At 38.5% G+C, this 20,359-nt stretch overlaps 1 protein-coding gene across 2 annotated transcripts; it reads left to right on the forward strand.

Annotated features, from left to right (window-relative positions):
- The first annotated feature begins 232 nt into the window (after positions 1-232).
- LOC102217392 (occludin-like) lies at positions 233-20,322 on the forward strand. Of its 2 annotated transcripts, none has more exons than XM_023343163.1 (9): positions 233-265; positions 7,708-7,814; positions 9,808-10,483; positions 11,382-11,546; positions 13,592-13,707; positions 13,935-14,039; positions 16,990-17,161; positions 17,778-17,819; positions 19,632-20,322. In XM_023343163.1, exons 2-9 carry the CDS (start codon positions 7,762-7,764, stop codon positions 19,728-19,730), a joined length of 1,428 nt encoding a protein of 475 aa, XP_023198931.1. In that variant the 5' UTR covers positions 233-265; positions 7,708-7,761; the 3' UTR covers positions 19,731-20,322. The 2 variants fall into 2 exon arrangements, with proteins under 2 accessions (XP_023198931.1, XP_023198930.1); XM_023343162.1 differs by lacking the exon at positions 233-265 and adding an exon at positions 2,548-2,653.
- Positions 20,323-20,359: the final 37 nt, after the last annotated feature.

Genomic DNA, 20,359 nt, shown 5'->3' on the forward strand with positions numbered 1-20,359 from the left:
TCAGACCCGCAACATGTGGCTTCAAATCGCACTTCCTTCATCAGCTGGGTTCAGAGCCCAAAGACAAAGATGAAGATAAAGGCAAAGGCAAAGACCAAGACAAAGGCAAAGAAGAAGAACTGGTGCCTTCCTTCCTGCCAGCACCCAAGTCCTGTGTGACCTCACCATCCATGCGGAGAAGAAGCTCGTCAGACCTACAGAGATCCCTGCCTTTGTCGATCAACTTCCTCCTCCTGCTGCAACACCTTCTTCATCATCAGGCCAGGTCTGGGGTTCGAAACGCCAAACTCCGTCCGTCTCTCTCAAAGGTTCCCTTTTTAGTTCTCAGTGTCAGCATTAGGGAAAGATAAACTAGATGATTGATTGATGATTGAAACACAAATTTAGAAAGATATGTTGTAAAATTGTAACTTTAAATTCTTTAATTAAGAAACAAAAGTTCTTTATTTTCCTGCGACAGACTGGCAACCTGTCCAGGGTGACCTCGCCTCTCGCCCGGAACGTTAGCTGGAGATGGGCACCAGCAATCCTCCTGACCCCACTAGGGACAAGGGTGTTAGAAAATGGATGGATGGATGGATGGATGGATGGATGGATGGATGGATGGATGGATGGATGGATGGCAGTTCTTCATTTTTAAGGTGTATTCCAAACTTTTCCCTGTAATTCATCTGCCTTTTTTCTATGTTGAGCTAATTCAATGGTACTCAAAAGATACAGAGGTTTGGGAAATTGACCACTAACTGATCAATTTCCAGTTGTGGGGTTTTCCATTGCATCAGCATTGATGCAATGGGATTCTTGTCAAGTTGAAAATAAAGCTCCCACTAACAATTTACTTCCAAGATTGCATGGTTGTTCAAAACCTAATGGTATTTTTCTTGATTTGTATTCTATCACTTTTGATAGTATATAAATAATAGATAGAAATTAGGCTGGAGATCACAACAATGGTTTACAGATTGCTGTACACACAGTTTTTCTCTCTGACCTTGTTTCTTGCACTATAACAAGTAAACCTAAAGACTTGAATACATTTCCTCATAAAATTGTCATTAAAATCTCATATTAAATATCTGATGCTTTTATCTTTCTCAGATAAGTTAAGTCTTGAGTCTTTCTTTTTAACCTTTTGTTCAAAAGAGGCGTATAGCAACATTATATAGAAATATAATGTCCATAATTTTTATTTAATAGAAAAACATCATTCAATCCGCCATCTTTGAACCTAAACTAAAAAAAAAACATTTTCAGCAACCGCTGCTGATTACTGTCGACGATGACGCCACTGAGGACATCCAAAAAGCCAGAAAGCATTATATAGAAATATAATGTTGCTATACGCCTCTTTTGAACTAAAGGTTTTATGTCTCAAAGGGATTTATTCTATAAAAATAAATAATAAAAAAGCTACATTTCTTGGTTTACAAGAAATGCAGCCTAGCCCACCAGCCTAGTGTTGTAAGCATCTTAAAAATAGATAAAATTTTTATGCATTAAAGAGGTCATAGTGATTTGAGATTTTTGAAAAAGCAGTCATTGTCCAAAGGAAATATTATGAATACCATTGCTAATATTAATTTATTATTGTTATTATAATTTTTTTTTTACCACTTTAAGAGGTCTTAAAAGTATTTCTGGTAGGAATAAAAAATATTTGACGTTGGGACTTGAGCAGGAGAAATTTTTTCTTTCTGTGAAACAGATTTTTAAAAATGTGCTGTGCAGAAATTGCAGAAAATTATTTTGCAGGTTTTTTTCTGTTAGAAAAATGGTTCAAACTGTGTGGCTCATGCTGTATGGACTATAAAAGTTGTACATGTTGCAAACAACGTGTCTCTGAACGGCTCTCAAAATGGCGGTTTAAGTTCCTTTTTTCTTTCCATAAAAACCTGAACGGCTGGTTTCGTCAGTTGGGGACAGTAACTCTCTTTGTAAGTTTCGCAATGCTTAATTTCGCTGGTCCCCCTCTGACCCGGAAGGTCTTAGTAATGAGGTGTCTCTATTTTAGATTCGATAAATATTCGTTTTAGCATTTAAATCACCTGTAGCGTTTATTAATTCTGGAATGAATACAATCGCTGCATACTTATGGCAAGTAAAAAAATCAAGACAAAAAATAAAATCCTACGTATTCTGACTAAAACTGTTGTGTGACCTTGTCTGTTGTAAAAGTCTACGTATTCTGACTAAAACTGTTGTGTGACCTTGTCTGTTGTAAAAGTCTTGATAATTTTCTGGACATAATGCAATGTGAAGTAGCGACAGTGCTTTTCATTTCAACGAGCTAAAATTAAGACTGGTTTTCCGACTGAAACTAGTCAGAAAAATAAAAGCTGCGACAGAAGAAGATTTCCTGGAGTGGGAAGTCCAGCTTCTGGGAACTGTAGAAGACCACACCTTTTCTTTTTATTTGGAGTGACAGTGTTATGAGTAACACTGTCACTCCAAATAAACACCTGTTATGGAGTGGGGACAGGATAGTCCTGTGTGGCCTGAGGAACAGATCACGTGATGCAAGCACACCTGCAGAGGCCAGGTAAGGAGTTCCTGCGCGCGGGGCGTGGATGGATGTTGGCTCGCGCGTGCGCATATTTGGCTTGTTCTTCTTGGACGACGCCACTCTGTTGTTCAGGATCAGCTTCATCACAAGGTCGGTCATTTTTTGATCTTACCGTAATAATTTGATGATCAAAAGTATTCTAATTAAGGCATAACTTATTTCAATGGATTACTTAAACACTGTTTTTTTCTTTAAAAAATATTTTATTGAGGCCTGTGAATTTTCGCCTGAAGTCTGTCCATTGTTATCCACACTTTTTAGTGCGACTCTGTTACAAGGTATCAGAAAAACTAATTAGGCCCGAGCAGCAAAGCGCTGCGAAGGCCTATTGTATCTGTACTGTTTATTATTACGATTCTTCCCACCTCTTCGTGTGCCTTTTTGGGGGCTTTATCATATTCAAAAACTCACCAAACTTGGCGGTCGTGACTAGAAAATTTAAAAATTTTGAATTTTAAGGTTGTCGCAAAAATCGCAAAAAAAAATTGCTGAACGCCGGCAACTAGCAATTTTCTGTTGACACAATGGTATGAACGTACTTCATCGTAGAGACATGAAATTTGGTACACTTGTAGAGCTCACCAAAAGACTCAGAACTTACATTTAATGTTATAAGCCAACTATCACAGAAAGTTGGCCATTTTGTATTGAAAGTCCATTTTTTACCTCGATTTTGACGTTTACAGCCTTCGTATTTGATCGAACTCCTCCTAGGGATTTCGATTGATCGACTTCAAACTCGGTCAGTCTGATCATAAGGCATGTTTGATTTAAAGTTATCAAATTGGTGAGTTTTGGAGCATGTTGAAGGGGGGTTAGCAGGGGTCAAAGTTCACCTACTCGCCATGAAACACGAAACTCTTATATTTCCTATACAAAAACACATAGAGGGATCAAACTTTTAAGTGATTGATCGTCATCGGGTGTCCTAAAATACCCTGTGGTGAAATGATGACATCACTTAGGCCACGCCCCCTGAGAACAGGAAGTGTCATGTTTTACTGTGAACGGTCGCTATCTTAGCCCTTTGACCTAATCAACATGAAACTGTGTCCAGAGACAGAAGACATGTTGGTGTGTTGTGGATTCCAACCCCGACCGGCTTTGACATAGCAGGTGGGCGTGGCGGCGCGGCGAAGTGACCTGTAACGCCGTTGCCATACGTTTGGCTCTGAATTCCACAATTTCGGGCCCAGCTGCTCCAAACTCACTAGGATGGATCCTTATCCACCCACCGACAGGAATTCATAACAAAATTTGGTGGTGGGCGTGGCCTAATTTCTCTATAGCGACCCCTAGAGTATTTTAAATGAACAGCCCTAAGCCATGCTTTAACCTAGAATTACGAAACTTGGTACACATGTGTATCTTGTCAGGACATACAAAAAAGTCTCTTAGAGCCATGGTCGAAACCCAACAGGAAGTCGGCCATTTTGTATTGAAGGTCCATTGTGGACCTCGATTTTGACGTTTACAGCCTTTGCATTTGATCGAACTCCTCCTAGGGATTTCGATTGATCGGCTTCAAACTCGGTCAGTCTGATCATAAGGCATGTCTGATTTAAAGTTATCAAATTGGTGACTGTATGAGCTTGCTGAAGGGGGGTTACCAGGGGTCAAAGTTCACCTACTCGCCATGAAACACGAAACTCTTATATTTCCTATATAAAAACACATAGAGGGACCAAACGTTCAGTGATTGATCGTCATCGGGTGTCCTAAAATACCCTGTGGTGAAATTATGACATCGCTTAGGCCACGCCCCCTGAGAACAGGAAGTGTCATGTTTTACTGTGAACGGTCGCTATCTTAGCCCTTTGACCTAATCAACATGAAACTGTGTCCAGAGACAGAAGACATGTTGGTGTGTTGTGGATTCAAGCCCTGACCGGCTGCGATGAAGCAGCTGGCTGTGGCGGCTTGGCGAAGTGACCTGTAACGCTGATGCCATACGTTTGCTTCTAGATTCCACATGTTTCGACCGAGCTGCACCAAACTTGGCCTGACTCATCCTGGTGTGATGCCTGACAATGCTGTGTCATCATATTATGACGTCACCTAAGCCCCGCCCCTCAGAATGAATTAGAGAGATCTTCTGTGTAATTACATAATAAACAGTCCATGTTCGTTGTTTGTAGGGCAATGCTGCCCTCTGCTGCCCACTGAAATAGTTTCATTATTTCAGTAATTCGACACCAGAGGGCAGCATTGCCCTACGGAATGACAGTTCAATGTTGAATTAAAGAGGAAAAAATTAAATAATTTGTAATTCTAACACAAAAACTCACAGAGACACCAAAGTTTGAGTTATTGATCATCCTCGGGTGTAGAATAATATCCAATGGTCAAATGATGACATCACGTAGGCCACGCCCCCTGACAACAGGAAGTCTTGTATTTTACTGTGAACGGTCGATAGCTTCTGCACCAAACTTTGCACGAGTGACCCTGGTGGGATCCCTGACGACCCTATGTCATCATATTATGACGTCATCTAAGCCCCGCCCCCTCAGAACAGGAAGTGTCTTTTTTTTCCTTGGAAAGCTCCGTTTATTGCTCTCTTGACCTAATCAAGGTAATTCGGATGATGAGCTCTGTCAATGCTCGCTTCTGGCTGAACCGTGTGGGCGTGGCCAAATGGCGAATATCAGTCCCTCGCCATATTCATACGTTTGGCTCTAATTCACACATAGATCATCCGATTGGCTCCAAACTGGATATGTATGACCTTTGTTCACCTCTAAAGAGCCCAACGAGTTTGAAATGTAATTTGGCTCCACTGCGCCCCCTAAGTTAATACATCGGCTGTGTCTCCTCGACGCATCGACCGATCTGCGCCAGATTTTTCGACAGTCGTCGGGCAGCGCCGCCGAACGCATTCACGCGTATCGCCCGGTGGACAGGCGGGGAAAATGCGCGACAGCTTCTGCGGTGGCGAGCGGGCTGCGGCTCCGGAAACCGCGCGAGAGCTTCTGCGGTGGCCGGAACCCCCGCGGTGGCCAATAGGCCGGAGCGGCGCTTGCTGCGAGGGCCGCCCGAGGCTGCTTGCAGCTTTAATTTGTTATTATTTCAGTAACAGTGTCCGTTGAACTTTAGTCATAGCATCACGGAGTCCCTTGAAAAGTTTATTTTAGCCTGTGCTCTATAAAACAAACCTGCTGTGTATTTCATGTAATCCAACGTCTTCCCTTAAAAGTGCTGTACCTAACCTGACCTATCTCTGTTAATTTTTCCGAATGACAGCATCTGTAGGCAACATTTATTTAGTTTTTAACCAGTTCCTCTAACCGCAACCATGCTCGGGTCCAAACAGCAGCCTTTCCTTTGTGCTCTTGAGCAGGTCAATATTTGGAAGGGGCCATCCATCAGACTGCTTCATTCACTTGCCAAACACAAATAGGAACTTTATCATGAATAAATCGCTATCTAAACTGCTCTAAAATTTAAATGGACATGCATAAAAAAAATCACTGCATGTAAAATTCATCTGTAAATTACAATGTATCGAGAAAGTATTTACACCCATTCACTTCTTCACACCTCCATGGTACAATGCTATCATATGCTTCAAACTGGGGATGGTGTTAGACATGTAATTTAAAAAAATAGCTGTTTTTGTCCTTGAACGATACCTGGAGTTTAGGCCCAAGAGATCTAGTTTGTTTTCATCAGACCAGAGAATTTAGTTTTTCCTGGTCTAACAATTTCAAAAGTGTGTTTTCAGAGGTATCATAAATGCAACATTAGTGGACTGGGTTATCAATGTTTGACCTTACAGATTTGGGCTGTCAAACATTAGTTTTAGAGGGCTTTTGTCCTGAAACTATTAGATATGTCTCTGCTTCAACATGCTTGAATCAAATAATTAGGTGATTAGCAGGACTCTGTAGAACTTGATTGGATGATGAGTTCATCCAGCGATCCAATTCTGGTGTGTTTTACCTGGGACACATCTAAAAGTTGCAGGACACAATATCTTCAGGACTGGAGGTTGACAAGCCGGTTCTAGATTTTTCTGTTATCTCCACAAGTTAACGCCATATGTTGCCATTGGGTTTTGGCCAACTCTGACCAAAACTCTTCTTCCTTGAATACTTAGACAGACAGTCAGACAGTCGGATCTAAATTCTTACATTTGAAGGCTTTTTGGGATGCTTAGTGCTTCCAAGATCTTTTGTATCCTTCTCCATACTTATCCTCTGACAAATATGCTCTCATATGTCTACAAATAATGCCTTTGATGTCATTGTTTAGTTTTTGCTGTGATATGACAACCGGTGTACTAGAGTCACATTTTAGAAACATCTGAACAATGACCAAAGAAAAAAATGTTATGTACCAGTTATTCTGAAAAGTAATTTTTTTTAAGTACATGTCTGTTTTTATAGAAAACTCAACTGAACATAACTTAAGAATAATTCAATTAAATTCAGTTCATTTATATAGCGCCAATTCACAATAAATGTTGTCTCAAGGGCCGTACAAAAAATCCCATTTCAATTCAATGACATATACATTCCAAATGAATGTTATCAAACAATACAGTGTGTTAAATTAATTATTCAAAATAGATTAAAAAGTTTCTATCAGGAAGAAACCTCCAGCAGAACCAGAACCGGGCTTAGTACAAGTGCCTATCTGGCACGACAGACTGGTGTTTGAGAAGACAGAGCAGAATGCACAAGAAACAGATGAACTGATTGATGAATATTGTAAACAATTTTAAAAGTACAAAGTTAACAGCAGGAGAGAGAAAATGATTAGTTAATGGCAGGATTATCTCAGTCGATGCCATCCTCCAGGATGGAATCGCAACCTACTACATAAACAAAAGTTAACAGTTCAAATATCCGTAAATAATTAAAATTGGAGTAGAAGAAGACAAAGAGAATTTGAAAAGAGTAAAGCACTGAATACTTTCTGAATAAACTATAGTGCTTATTATTTTTAATTATCAGCCCCTGAAGAGGAACAGCTTAGTGTATTTTAATAGACAAAAAAAAATCAAAAGAGAAGTTGAATAAAATGCCCTCAACATAAACCTTAATGGTTGTTAGTTCCTTGTAGCATTGAATGTCACAGTTCTTATGAATAGCAAAAGGTTGTCTCAGGTCTTATACAAACATTTTCTCTGTTTCCTCTAGTCCGGAGGATTGTTCTTTTTTTCTAAGAAGTTTGAGAGCCAGAATCATTCCAGGATGCCGAGCCACCGGCACAGCAACCATCTGTACCCGCCAAGTGGAAGTAAACAGTGAGTGATCACACTTTTACCTCATTCTACTTCTTTGCTTTTTTAGGTATGATCATCATACATCACAAATTTCTTTCCCATTGTAAATGGGTCAACTTTTAATATCTTTTTAACTTACAGTTGAAATCAGACGTTTACCTACACACAATAAAAAGACACATGTTTTCTTATTTTAGGTTGGTTAGAATTACCAGAATTTTTTGCTAAATGCCAAAAACTTTTACATTTTTTGTAGATTTTTTTTGTGTTTCTTTCTTTTGAATTCACAAGTTTATATGAATTTGGTAAGTAACGGTGACTGAATGACTTGGGTCAAACCTTTTGACTTTCCTTCCACTAGCATCTCACAGTTTACTAGAATTTTGGCCCATTCGTCCTCTTAGAACTGATATAGTTTACTCATGTTTGTAGGCTGCCTTACACTCCTTTCCAGATTTACCTACAACTTCTCCATACGACTGAGATTAGGGCTGCACTAAAACATGAACTTTCTTGTCCTGTAGCCACTTTATAGCTATTTTGTCTGAATGTTATAGGGTTGTTTTTCTTTTGGAAGACCAATCTACACCCAACCTTTAACTTCATGACTGATTTTCTTTTCAAAATCTAATACCACACACATAACAATAGAAAATCTTAACTAAAACAGCTTGAGTTGTGGAATGTGTGGTGCACATCAGAAGCAACCACACACAAACGGATTTCACTCACCAGCATTCAAAAATCAGACAGTAAATCCCACAAAACTTCTCGAGATCAAACGTGAGTTCAACATCACATGCTGTGAGATTGGGCCAAGACAATCCCGACAAGTTGAATATCCCCAATTTTAGAACGGAGCTGTCCTGGCGTTCATCTTGTCCTAAGAGCTATCCCTATAACACCTAAGTGTCAATTATGCAAAAAGAAAAAAAAAGAAACCAGGAAGGGCTCAAAAACTGTTTTTACACCACTGTAGGTGAGTCCCAGTTTACATCCAAGCAGAGCTTCAACTACATCCCACTGGCACCAAAAATCTGGTCTTAAGTTGGTGACCGATTCAAGAGACAGCCTACAGCATAGCTCTGAAGCATCCAGATAAATGTTAGATGACATAGCATTAGCATGTCTTGCATACAGAAAAATATCCATATACAGTGTTTTTTCATGGAAAATGTTTCTCCCTCTTGTTTTCTCAGCTAACCGTAAATAAAATTGCTTTTGTAAAATTGTGGCAATACTTGCAAAAAAAATTTAGAATTAACTATGATATTCAGTAAGCTATTGATGCTAAATTGAAATTAATTCTTTACAGTTATATCTAGAATATTTAATTCAGATATGACTTTGTATAACTTTTATCAATCAAATTGATGGAGTCTTTATGGAACCGTGTGAGAGGTTAATAACATGTAGGTAAAACGTCCCATAGCATTACCATTTATATGGGTGCTTACTTATATACTGCCGCTGTAGGATTTTGTGTTGCTGTATGAGTCATTGCTGTTTACTTTAATATTCCATGGCATCTAAATCACCTGCATCACATTTTTATGCTGCAGTGCTTTGTACTACTTCCAACCACTGACTGGACTTTCAACACAATGTTATCATGTTGTATCCAGTCAGGCTTTAAAAATCTCTCAAGGTAAATAATATTAAAACAACAAATTAAAGTTAGCTAAACACAAGCTCTTAAAATCATAGGAATGTTAAACTATACTACTTCTAGTATACATTTTCACATGCTAAAACATGGTACACTCTTTCATATAATACTGTCATGGCTAAAGCAGAACTATGGTAAATCTATTTCCTGTTAGTGTTGCTTCCAACATGTCAAAATCAACTATTGGGATGTTTCTTTTGAGAGGTAATCAAAGTTTGCTATTGGTGAAACATTTACTGCAAACATTCTCTGTACTAGTCTTACTATTTGGCCTTATTGTTTGAATCTGACCTACTGTGACATTCATATATTGACAAAAGCTTGTCTACTCTCTTCTGTTGACAGCAAACATAGGCACAGTGAGCCAATGTCAAACCCAACCTTCTCCTACTATAAAGCAGACAAGAACATTCAATTCTATCGCTGGACTTCCCCCCCAGGTGTGATGAAGATACTGTGCATCATCATCGTCATCATGTGTGTGGCCATCTTTGCGTGTGTGGCCTCAACTCTGGCATGGGACTATGACATGAGTGTCATGGGAGGTGGAACTGCCCTGATGCCGGGTTTAACCGGTGGATACGGCAGCAGCTACGGCAGCAGTTACAGTGGCACATACAGCGGCACTTATGGTGCTGGTCTTGGCGGCAGTTCCGGCAGCTATGGCTATGGAGGAACACAAATTGACCCCAAATCTGGCAAAGGCTTTATCATTGCCATTGCTGCCATTACTTTCATAGCCACGCTGATCATATTTATCTTGGTGATTTCAAGGCAAAATGCAGCCCGTTCTTCAAAGTTCTACCTAGCACCCATTATTGTCTGTGCCATTTTAGCATTTTTGATGCTTATTTCCACCATTGTCTACCTGGTGTCAGTGAACCCAACCGCACAATCCTCAGGATCTATGTTATACAACCAGATGATCCAGTTATGTGCACAATACCAGACACAGACTCAGGCCCAAGGTATCTTCATCAACCAGTACCTTTACCATTACTGTGTGGTGGAGCCCCAAGAGGTGAGTTAAATTATTTTAATGCAGTTACTTTTGAGACTGTGAGAGCAGAGCACAAGCTTTGTGAAACTGTTTTCATTTTGAAAATGTATGAGTGTGTTTTGTGTGCAGGTAAAAGCAAAAACCAATTTTTTGTGTGTGTAAAGTGCAAAATTCAGTACACATCTTACTGGACTACGATTAAATAATTCTAATTTTAGGATGAATACAGGGTTATTAAATCTCAGGTGAAGCAACATTTGTATAAATTTCTCTTCTATTTCCAACCATTTTATATTAGAAAATTTATTCTTGTTTCATAATATTATCATAAACTTTGAGGGCTCTTAATTTATATTATTTAGCCTTGATGTTGGTAGTAGTTTGATTTTGCACATGTGACCCAGGCAACATTCAACTACTCTGGTCACAAGATGCTATTTTTATTTACATCTTGTGTAGGGGTTTACTTTAGCTTTAATAAATGATACATTTAGTATGCTGATGGTAAACACAATCAATTAGATTCATTGGCTGCTGTTGGAATTTTATGTGATCCCTTACAATAGACTACATGGGTTTGACTAATGTGCTAAATGTGATGGACAACTGTCCATCGTATGTTACATGATGATAGCCTACAGTAACTAATTTCTTTGCCAATACAGTACAAGTAAATGAAGCATTTCTTTAACGTGTAAATCTAGTTATGAACAAATCCAAGCTACATTCAGAATTCTTTATCTTGTAAAAGGTGTAAGGATTTTATGTTGAAAATGTTTTTTTCAACTAACCCTTTAAATATGCAGTGAGAGATCTGAGCCGTCAAGAGACACTGTTTACTTGGAGCATGGAGGAATTTACTATGCTTGTAGCTAGATGTAATTTTAGATCACTGATATTGGATGCTTTTGTCCTGCAGGCCATAGCAATTGTCTTGGGCTTTCTGGTCGTTGTTGGCCTCATCATCTTACTGGTGTTTGCTGTCAAGACTCGCTCACTGATCCAGCGCTGGGGCCAAGACCGAATTCTCTGGGAGGAAGTGAAGATTATTAACTCTCCTCCCCACAACAGTGTTGGAGAGTGGGTAAGTAGGAATGGGAACGAGTTTGTCAATCTAAAGACAGATCACTTTACCTAAAATGTTATTTTCTGCTCAATTTTAACTGCAAACTCTCTGGAAAAAATTTAAAAAAGGTGAAAGGTTAGGTAAGTTTTAATTGTAACCTGTTGGCTTTATTTCTTTGTGTATTGATGTTGTAATATGATGTTGATGTTTATGTGTGGCTCTTAAATAGTGATCTGAATTAATAGACAACTTCAACATTAAGGCTACACATAGATGAAATTGCAACATTTATCTAAAAAAAAATTTGACTCCTGAACCTACCTGTCAGGGGATATTCCCTTTTCCTTTGCTGATCAAAACTTTACCCGTTGTACTGTTTTTCTCTATTTTTTTTTTTTTTAGAATATATATACTGTATATTTTGACAAAAGTTTAGACATCACCAGTAGCAACACACACAAGTTTCAGCTTGGGAAACTTCAGCTGTTTCTTTTTACACACTGCTGCCCTAAATAGAGCTTTACTCAGCTCTATTTACTGAGTAAATAGCTCAGCTCTATTTACTCAATAGAGCTGAGTAAAGCTTTAGATAGTCAGTAATAGTCTACATACTGCTGTGGTCCAAGCAAGGAATAGTGATAAACAGATTTAGTTTGTGAAGCCTGAAGACATTGGTTCTGATGGTGAAAAAGCATAGTGCACACAATATATATATATATATATATATATATATATATATATATATATATGTATATATATATATATATATATATATATATATATATATATATATATATATATATATATATTAGCTCAGAGAGCCAGGAGAGTAGTTATACAGTAAAGTAGGTAATGAAAGCAGGGGGAGACATCCGTGTTGAGGATGAAGGCTTATGTGGGTTGTGCTCTACCCCTGTGCCACCACAGCGTCCCAGCGCAATACAAGTTTTTGTTTGTTAAGTCTAGTCCATGGAGGCACCAATTCAAATGATCTGCTGCTAACATCTCATTGCAAGATTTTACAGCACAACTTGGGGGGTCTAGAACCCTCCATGTCTTGATGTAGCAAAGGGAACCAATACTGTGCTGGTAGTAATGTTGGTCATGATTAGATCTACATTTATTTAAATATGAACTGAATCATGTAATTCCTTAAGTTGTTTCATAACACATTACTCCTATTTAACGATGTTATATATCCAAAGGCTCCAAGTCTCAAAAATTATTACTTTTTTATGTAAGGTAGAGAAGAAGAGGTTAGTGGGTTAGGTTTATTTTGGCAGAGGCTACACATGTTTTGTTTTATGCAAAGCAAACTGTTTTGTAAGTTTTTCAAACCTTTCTCAATGAACTGTGAGAAAGGGTTGGATGGTTTCATTTGCAGTTTCTGGGTGTGGTCTGTTGGGCAATTGTTGGTTTCAGGATGATGTCCTGAAACTCAGAAGAGGTGTTGAGCACAAAGCAGAATTGGAATGAGCTTTTATGTTAAAGTTTGATTCCAATGATGAGAAATTAGGAACATTAGTAACTATGTCAGAACAGCCATTAAAAATCAATAAAAATTGAAGTTTTCAATTTAGTCAAGTCCTCCAGAAGAACATTCAACAGTTTAGACAGTTTTAGAGACTAAAACACAGCTCTGTCAGACTTCCTGCTGACGGCAGTGATGGTATCTGTGGCATTCAGACATGCAGGAAAGAGTGGAGGAACCGGTCAGACTTGGTGCATGGCTCTTCCACCCACAGAGTTTGTCATAAAAGAAAACAGGTTACCTCAGGGTAAAAAGAACCTCAATAGAACTCAAGAAGCAGACTTCTGGAATAAGAGACTCAAAGAAACAGAAAAAACTAATGATGTCAGTCTGTCTGTATTTTCCTCTTTTGCAAGATGATGATAAACAGATTTCCAGACACATTTAATGAAAGTAGAAACATTCAGTATGATGATGAAATAATCACTTGACGGGTTTTTGTGAACGGTAATGGACTTCTGTTTAGATTAAATGAATTATCTGTTTGAACTTCTGATTTTAATTTGACAGTAACTCAATTACCCCACTTCAGGTGAAGAATGTGTCAGGTGAACCAGAGATGTTGGTCCGAGACCCTAATGACAGAGTTGGGGGTTCAAGAGAGTACCTGGACAAGCTGGAGTACAACAAGCCTCTCTACCTACCAGGGTAACTTAGTTATTCAAGTCCACTTCTGCCTGGGGAGATCACTGCTTTTAATCCCTTTTCCAATTAGATCTACTTGGAAAAGGGGCAGAAGACTGGTATATAGTCCTCTGCATTCTCTGTGGAATGCAGAGGACTATATATGGAAAAACTGTCTCTGAGTATGTTGTAGCACTGTAAAAATGGTTTGGCTCATACAAAAACCTAAAGATTCTCACTCTTGTTTTCAGAGACTCCGACATAAGCAGTTTTGCAGGAGGCTATAAATCCAGGCTGAAGGAATATGATGCTGGGTTTGAGTCCGGAGATGACTTGGAAGAAGAAGATTTCAGTGTGTGAGTGATTTATATATATATATATATATATATATATATATATATATATATATATATATATATATATATATATATATATATATATATATATATATACACACAGCACAGACCAAAAGTTTGGACACAACTGTGTGTCCAAAAGTTTGGACACACAGTTGTGTCCAAACTTTTGGTCTATACTATATACTGTGTGTGTATATATGTAAGGCAAGTCCTGAGAAGCCAGCTCAATGGCAAGAACAAAATCCGTGCGATAAACAGCTATGCCCTGCCAGTAATCAGATACCCTGCTGGAATAATTAGCTGGCCAAAGGAGGAGATAAAAGCCACGGATATTAAGACTAGAAAACTACTAACAATACATGGAGGGTTCCATCCCAAATCCAGCACCCTGAGACTGTACACGAGCCGCAAGGAAGGAGGCAGAGGACTAGTGAGTGTGAGAACCACAGTCCAGGACGAAACAACTAAGATCCATAAATACATCAGGGACAAAGCCTCAACAGACAATGTGCTCAGTGAATATCTCAGACAACAGGGAATGGAGGTTGAGGTGCCAGAGATACCATCATGGGAGGACAAGCCCCTACATGGGATGTACCACCAGCAAATAACCCAAGTGGCTGATATCAGTAAATCCTACCAATGGCTGGAAAAAGCTGGACTCAAGGACAGCACAGAGGCCCTCATCCTGGCCGCCCAGGAACAGGCCCTAAACACCAGAGCAATAGAGGCCCAGATATACCACACCAGACAAGACCCAAGGTGTAGGTGGTGCAAGGAGGCCCCTGAGACAGTCCAGCACATAACAGCAGGGTGCAAGATACTGGCAGGGAAAGCGTACATGGAACGACATAACCAAGTTGCAGGCATAGTGTACAGAAACATCTGTGCAGAATATGGACTGGAAACCCCGAGATCAAAGTGGGAAACACCCCCAAAGGTGACGGAGAACGCCAGAGCTAAGATCCTGTGGGACTTCCAGATCCAGACAGACAAAATGGTAATGGCGAACCAACCAGACATTGTCGTAGTGGATAAACAACAGAGGAAAGCCGTTGTGGTAGATGTAGCAATACCAAGCGACTGCAACATCAGGAAAAAGGAGCACGAGAAACTAGAGAAATACCAGGGCCTCAGGGAGGAACTGGAGAGGGCCTGGAAGGTGAAGACCACAGTGGTGCCTGTGGTCATCAAGGCCCTAGGGGCAGTCACCCCCAAACTGGACCAATGGCTACAACAGATCCCAGGAACAACATCAGACATCTCAGTCCAGAAATGTGCAGTCCTTGGCACAGCCAAGATACTGCGCAGGACCCTCAAGCTCCCAGGCCTCTGGTAGAGGACCCGAGCTCAGAGGCCACCCGCGGTGGGTGAGAAGGGAATTTTTTTGCAGAGGTGCCGTATAGGTTATGACGATTCCAAGGGCCCCTGACCGACAGGGGGCCCTCTGAAATTTTTTTGTTTTTTATTTTTTCATAGAAATAAAAAAAAATTGAGGGCCTGTCAATTACAAAATTAATTATACTGTGTTTTCTAAAATAATTTTTAGCAGTAAAAATCAAATGTTCTCCCTCCCAGACCAAAAAGCACACATTTGCCCTGAACCCCCCTGGATCTGCATGACATGTATCGTTCCTGCTTGGAGCGCTTGACGGTGACATGTTCAGCAGCAGTCAGTAGATGACAAGAACTACTGTGGTTGTTACTATGTTACTAAGAAAAATAATAAAGTAGGTTTTCAGAAAATAGAGAGATAGAGAGGGAAAAAAAACAAGAGTGTCAATTTGTAACCCAGTTTTTCTCTGAGAGGTGGGTAGACTATGTGAGATTATCAACCATTTAGCATAATTAGCTCAGCTTCAGACTACTCTTTGCCTCTATTTCATTAGCATTCTATGAACGAAGGAAAAAAATTACCATCATATTCATATATTGAACATGTACCTGTACCTCGAGTCTTACCACACTTAACAGATGAGTCAGTCAGCAGCAGCTCTAACCCACGTCCCTCCTGACCCGTCCTCTCCTAAGTGGAATTAAAGCTGCACTTTTATAAAAATATTTTTTTTACATATTTGTTAAAACTGTCATTATGTTGTGACAGTATGGCATGAGAGATAATCTGTGAAAAATTAATTTCATCTGCCTTTTCCCAGTGCTTTCTAGAAACAACCGATCAGAGGCAGGAGAGTTTTAGTGCTGTCAATCACAATCTCATGTGGCGGATCCTTCCCCTTGCTATGTGCTATGCTGTAACTAGCAATAACGATAACTTGTTTCTCCACCATTAGCACATTTAGCAGCGAGTGAATGAGTTGATTGACAGCACTAAGACCCTCCTCCTGGTTCTGAGTGGTTGTTTTTGGTCGGAATGTTGCGTTACTTTAGCCAGTAACAGCAGCTCAGGGAGCTTATAACAAACTGTCACAACATGGTGCCAGCTTTAACAAATATGAAGAAAACATATTTTTTATTAAAGTTATATATACTGAGGCTTGAATAAAATGCAACTACATAGCATTTTTGAGAAGACAGGATTGCTTCATGTATATTTTGCATGTTGCCTTTTACTGTTACTTGTGGGGAGAGACATTTCAGTAATCTAAAAATAATAGAAAAAATTTAAGCAACCTACTTGCATATTATATGCGGACTGTTGGATGTAAAATTCACGAGCAGTAAATATTGTGCTAGTATCAGTATTGAACCAAAGGAAGCAAGGCAAGCCTTTAAAATTGTGACGCTTTTGATAGGTCAGATAGACTCAAAAAATTGTAACAGCAGCTGCGCCCAATAAAATTTTTTGTCATGGGGCCCAAGATTCCTGGCGACACCCCTGTGTATGTATGTGTGTGTGTATATATATATATATATATATATATATATATATATATATATATATATATATATATATATATATATATGAGATTGTATTGAATGTTTACAGTTTATTTCCACCCATTATGGATGAGCAAGAGCGTCTAAGCTACAAAAGAGAATTTGACCGAGACCATCTTGAATACAAGAGCCTACAGGCTGGGATGGATGACTTAAACCAGAACCTAGCTGACCTGGAAGGAGACTTGGACAGGCTCCCTGAGGGGAGCTCACAGTATCTGGTGAGGGCATTAAATAAATTAAAATATTATTGAAAAGTAAATTTATTTCAGTGACTCAATTCACAAAGTGAAAACACATTTAGACTAATCCCACATAGACTGAGGTTTTGAAGTCTTTTTTTTCTGTTATGATGATATTGTGCTTACAGCTACTGAAAACATGATATCTATGGCTAGAATATCACATCAGACCAAAGAAAGCCATTTTCATACAAAATTTTTTTAAAACATACTTTTAATCTGACAAGTGGGTTTCATCAGAGTGCAAATTACAGTGTTGGTACTGGAATTGAATAGTACTGGTACTGCATACCACTACTGATTACGACACACATTCATGGCTGTCTGGTTTGGGTTTATTTGGTTTTTTTCTTTGATGTCAGTTTTGTAATATGCTGGAGTGAGTTAGGTGGGGAACTAGAAGCTTGTCTTTGTGTTTATTGTATATTTCTATTATCATGTAATGGTTTCAGAGCTGTGATAATAAATAATAATTAAAATGGAGTAGTGATGGAGCAGCCATCTGCCTTGTGTTTTACATAATCAAAGTTGTGTATGAATCTTGAATAATATCTTTCTATATTGTGACACTAACAATGAATTGGTCTTACTACAGGATGCCTTGAATGAATACACTCAAGTCAAAAGCTTCAAGAAGGTAAGGTTAGCCAAGCTGTGAACTCTGATGATAAATATGAAGTGGACAATGGACTTTTCCATCACTAAAGAGTACTTTGGACCACCATGTGTTAAAGTTACTTACTTTAACAGCTTGTGTTAAAGTAAGTTACTACTTTAAAGGAGTAGCCTACTTTAAAATACTGGAATTTGCACAGAACTTAGTTTTGGCTGTCTAATGACACATTTAAAATATTAAATCATGTCTTATGATCAATTAAACAGTATTTGAGTAGACTCTTTACTAAATACTTTTTACACTTGCTTATTTAAAGCTTCTACTTAACATGTTGAAGTTATACTACTCTGATTTGAGTATAATATTTGGGTATTCTAACCAATCTCCGTAAATAAATAATTGCACTATTGATTTTTTAAATTTCTTTATTTTTACCAAAAGCAACCATAAAAAAGGCTGTGGAAGGCATCCCTTATTTTTTTTCTGAAAGGTTCAGCCCTAGATGAATGTAGCATCCAGTGCATTAACATGTTAGTCTTCATTATCTCTGTTTGTTGTAGTATACTGGGATAAATGTTAAAAAGATGCTTAGCAGCTGAATGTTCTAATTACCCCAGTCAACACATAAGCCTCCCAACAGCCTCCCATAAGCATTCCCAAAAGATAAAATCTAAAGGATCAGTGGACAAAGCAAGTACAGAGAACAGATGGCTTCCCATTCCATGGTCCCCACTGTGTAGCAACCATTTCACTGCACGAAAGTCACAAAAGTGTTAAAAAATATTTTTAAAAACAAGATTATCCATAATGATGAAAATAGAGGGATTATTTGTTTTTAAATACAGTTGATGCACATGCAACCTGACTGCAGAAAGAGCCAGCCTGCCTTTAAACTGTCACCAGTTGACATGGTAACCGCCAATGACTTGCTGTTTTAATATTAGCCAGCATGTTGTCAGCACACTACAACTGTTTATCACAGCATGATAAAATAAGTTATGCTACCAAATTGACATTAGTTAATGAGATGCTTCTTGACGACCCAAACACGTCACATCCAGATGAGTGGATAAATGACAAAAAATCCCCCAACCTTCAATGGGCGGACATTACTTACTAGGAATATTAAAGCAGTTTTGTTCACGGTAAGGTCAGCGCTCAATGAAATGTGTTGGGTCCCTCTAAAAATAAGATAAATGTAACTATGGTGAGGAAGGTTGCAGGTGTAAAACCTTAATAGGGTTTTCCTAAAATTGTAAATTTTCATGAAAAATGGAATTCATATTTAGCATGTAAAGGACAAACACAGAATGAAGTCACAGTAGTGCATCTTTTTTGGTTTAATTAGTTCAGACTCTAAATCCTTTGGTCTACATTTGAATGGTGGAGGGAAGGACAGAGAGGATGACACAGGGGGCTAGATGATAGTCGTTGTCATGTTTATTTATAAATGTAACATTTAAAAAACAATTGACTAAAGTGCTCTGGAATTATACTAAAAATAAGATGTCAACTAGAATAAAATTGTAATAAAAATAAACACAACGCTGAAGCTTTGCATTTGGGAGGGTCAGGAGATGACCTGCTCCTGCGATCAAAGAAGAGCTACTCTTCATTTAACCGAGGACAAGCACTGTATCAGCAAGTGTATGAACCAGCAGCTCACTATAAAGCACTGGGCACAACCCAAACACCTAAATCTGTTCTATAAGGGCAGGCGGTTCAGTTTATTGTTTTTAAGCCAGAGATGTTTCAAAGTTGAACTTGGCTTTGTCTCGGATGAGTCAACCCACGTTGATGAAATGAAAAGTTTGTATTTTCTTTTCTTGTCAGTCCCCAGATTACCAGATGAAGAAGAGGAGATGTAAATATCTGAAATCCAAACTGTCACACATCAAGACCAAAATCAGTGAATACGACCGCCGCCCTTGAACATTCTCCTGTGACTTGGTTCAGTTGAATCTCTGTATGAAGGATGTCTTAACCAAGGCTCTCACTATATTCTCACCACAAGAGATGACTAAAAGAGTATAGTTTTCCATTAAGAATACTTTCCAAATTCAATTGCTGTGTATAAAATCTGTTGTATCTAGCTATTAATCTGCATCCATACATTGGCTTATTTTATTCACTTTAATGCCATCTTTCTTTCTACATAACATGCTAAAGCTAGCTTTTGTATACATTAAAGTTTTAATGCATGAACCTGTGTTATCCATATCATATGATTGTTTTGGAATTTGAGATGTAATCTTTTCAAGTGTTTTATAGTATTTTCTTTGGATACATGTCAATAATAGAGCAGCAGCTTGCTGGAAAATTAAGTTATACTTTGATTATTGATGCATCTCTGGCCTATCAGGTGGGTTTTATCAAGTGTACTAAATTGAATTACATTCTAACAACTATCATATAATTTTGATTTTGTTGTTGCTGGGGCGTTCTTTAATTGACATATGTGTAGGATTTTCATCTCTGCAACGTAAACGGCATTGTGCACAATAAAATGTTCTATTAATTTGTACTCGGGAGTTTTAATTAAAAATGTCATTAATGGGCTG

This window comes from Xiphophorus maculatus, chromosome 12 (assembly GCF_002775205.1).
Source record: "Xiphophorus maculatus strain JP 163 A chromosome 12, X_maculatus-5.0-male, whole genome shotgun sequence".
Classification (NCBI taxonomy): domain Eukaryota; kingdom Metazoa; phylum Chordata; class Actinopteri; order Cyprinodontiformes; family Poeciliidae; genus Xiphophorus; species Xiphophorus maculatus.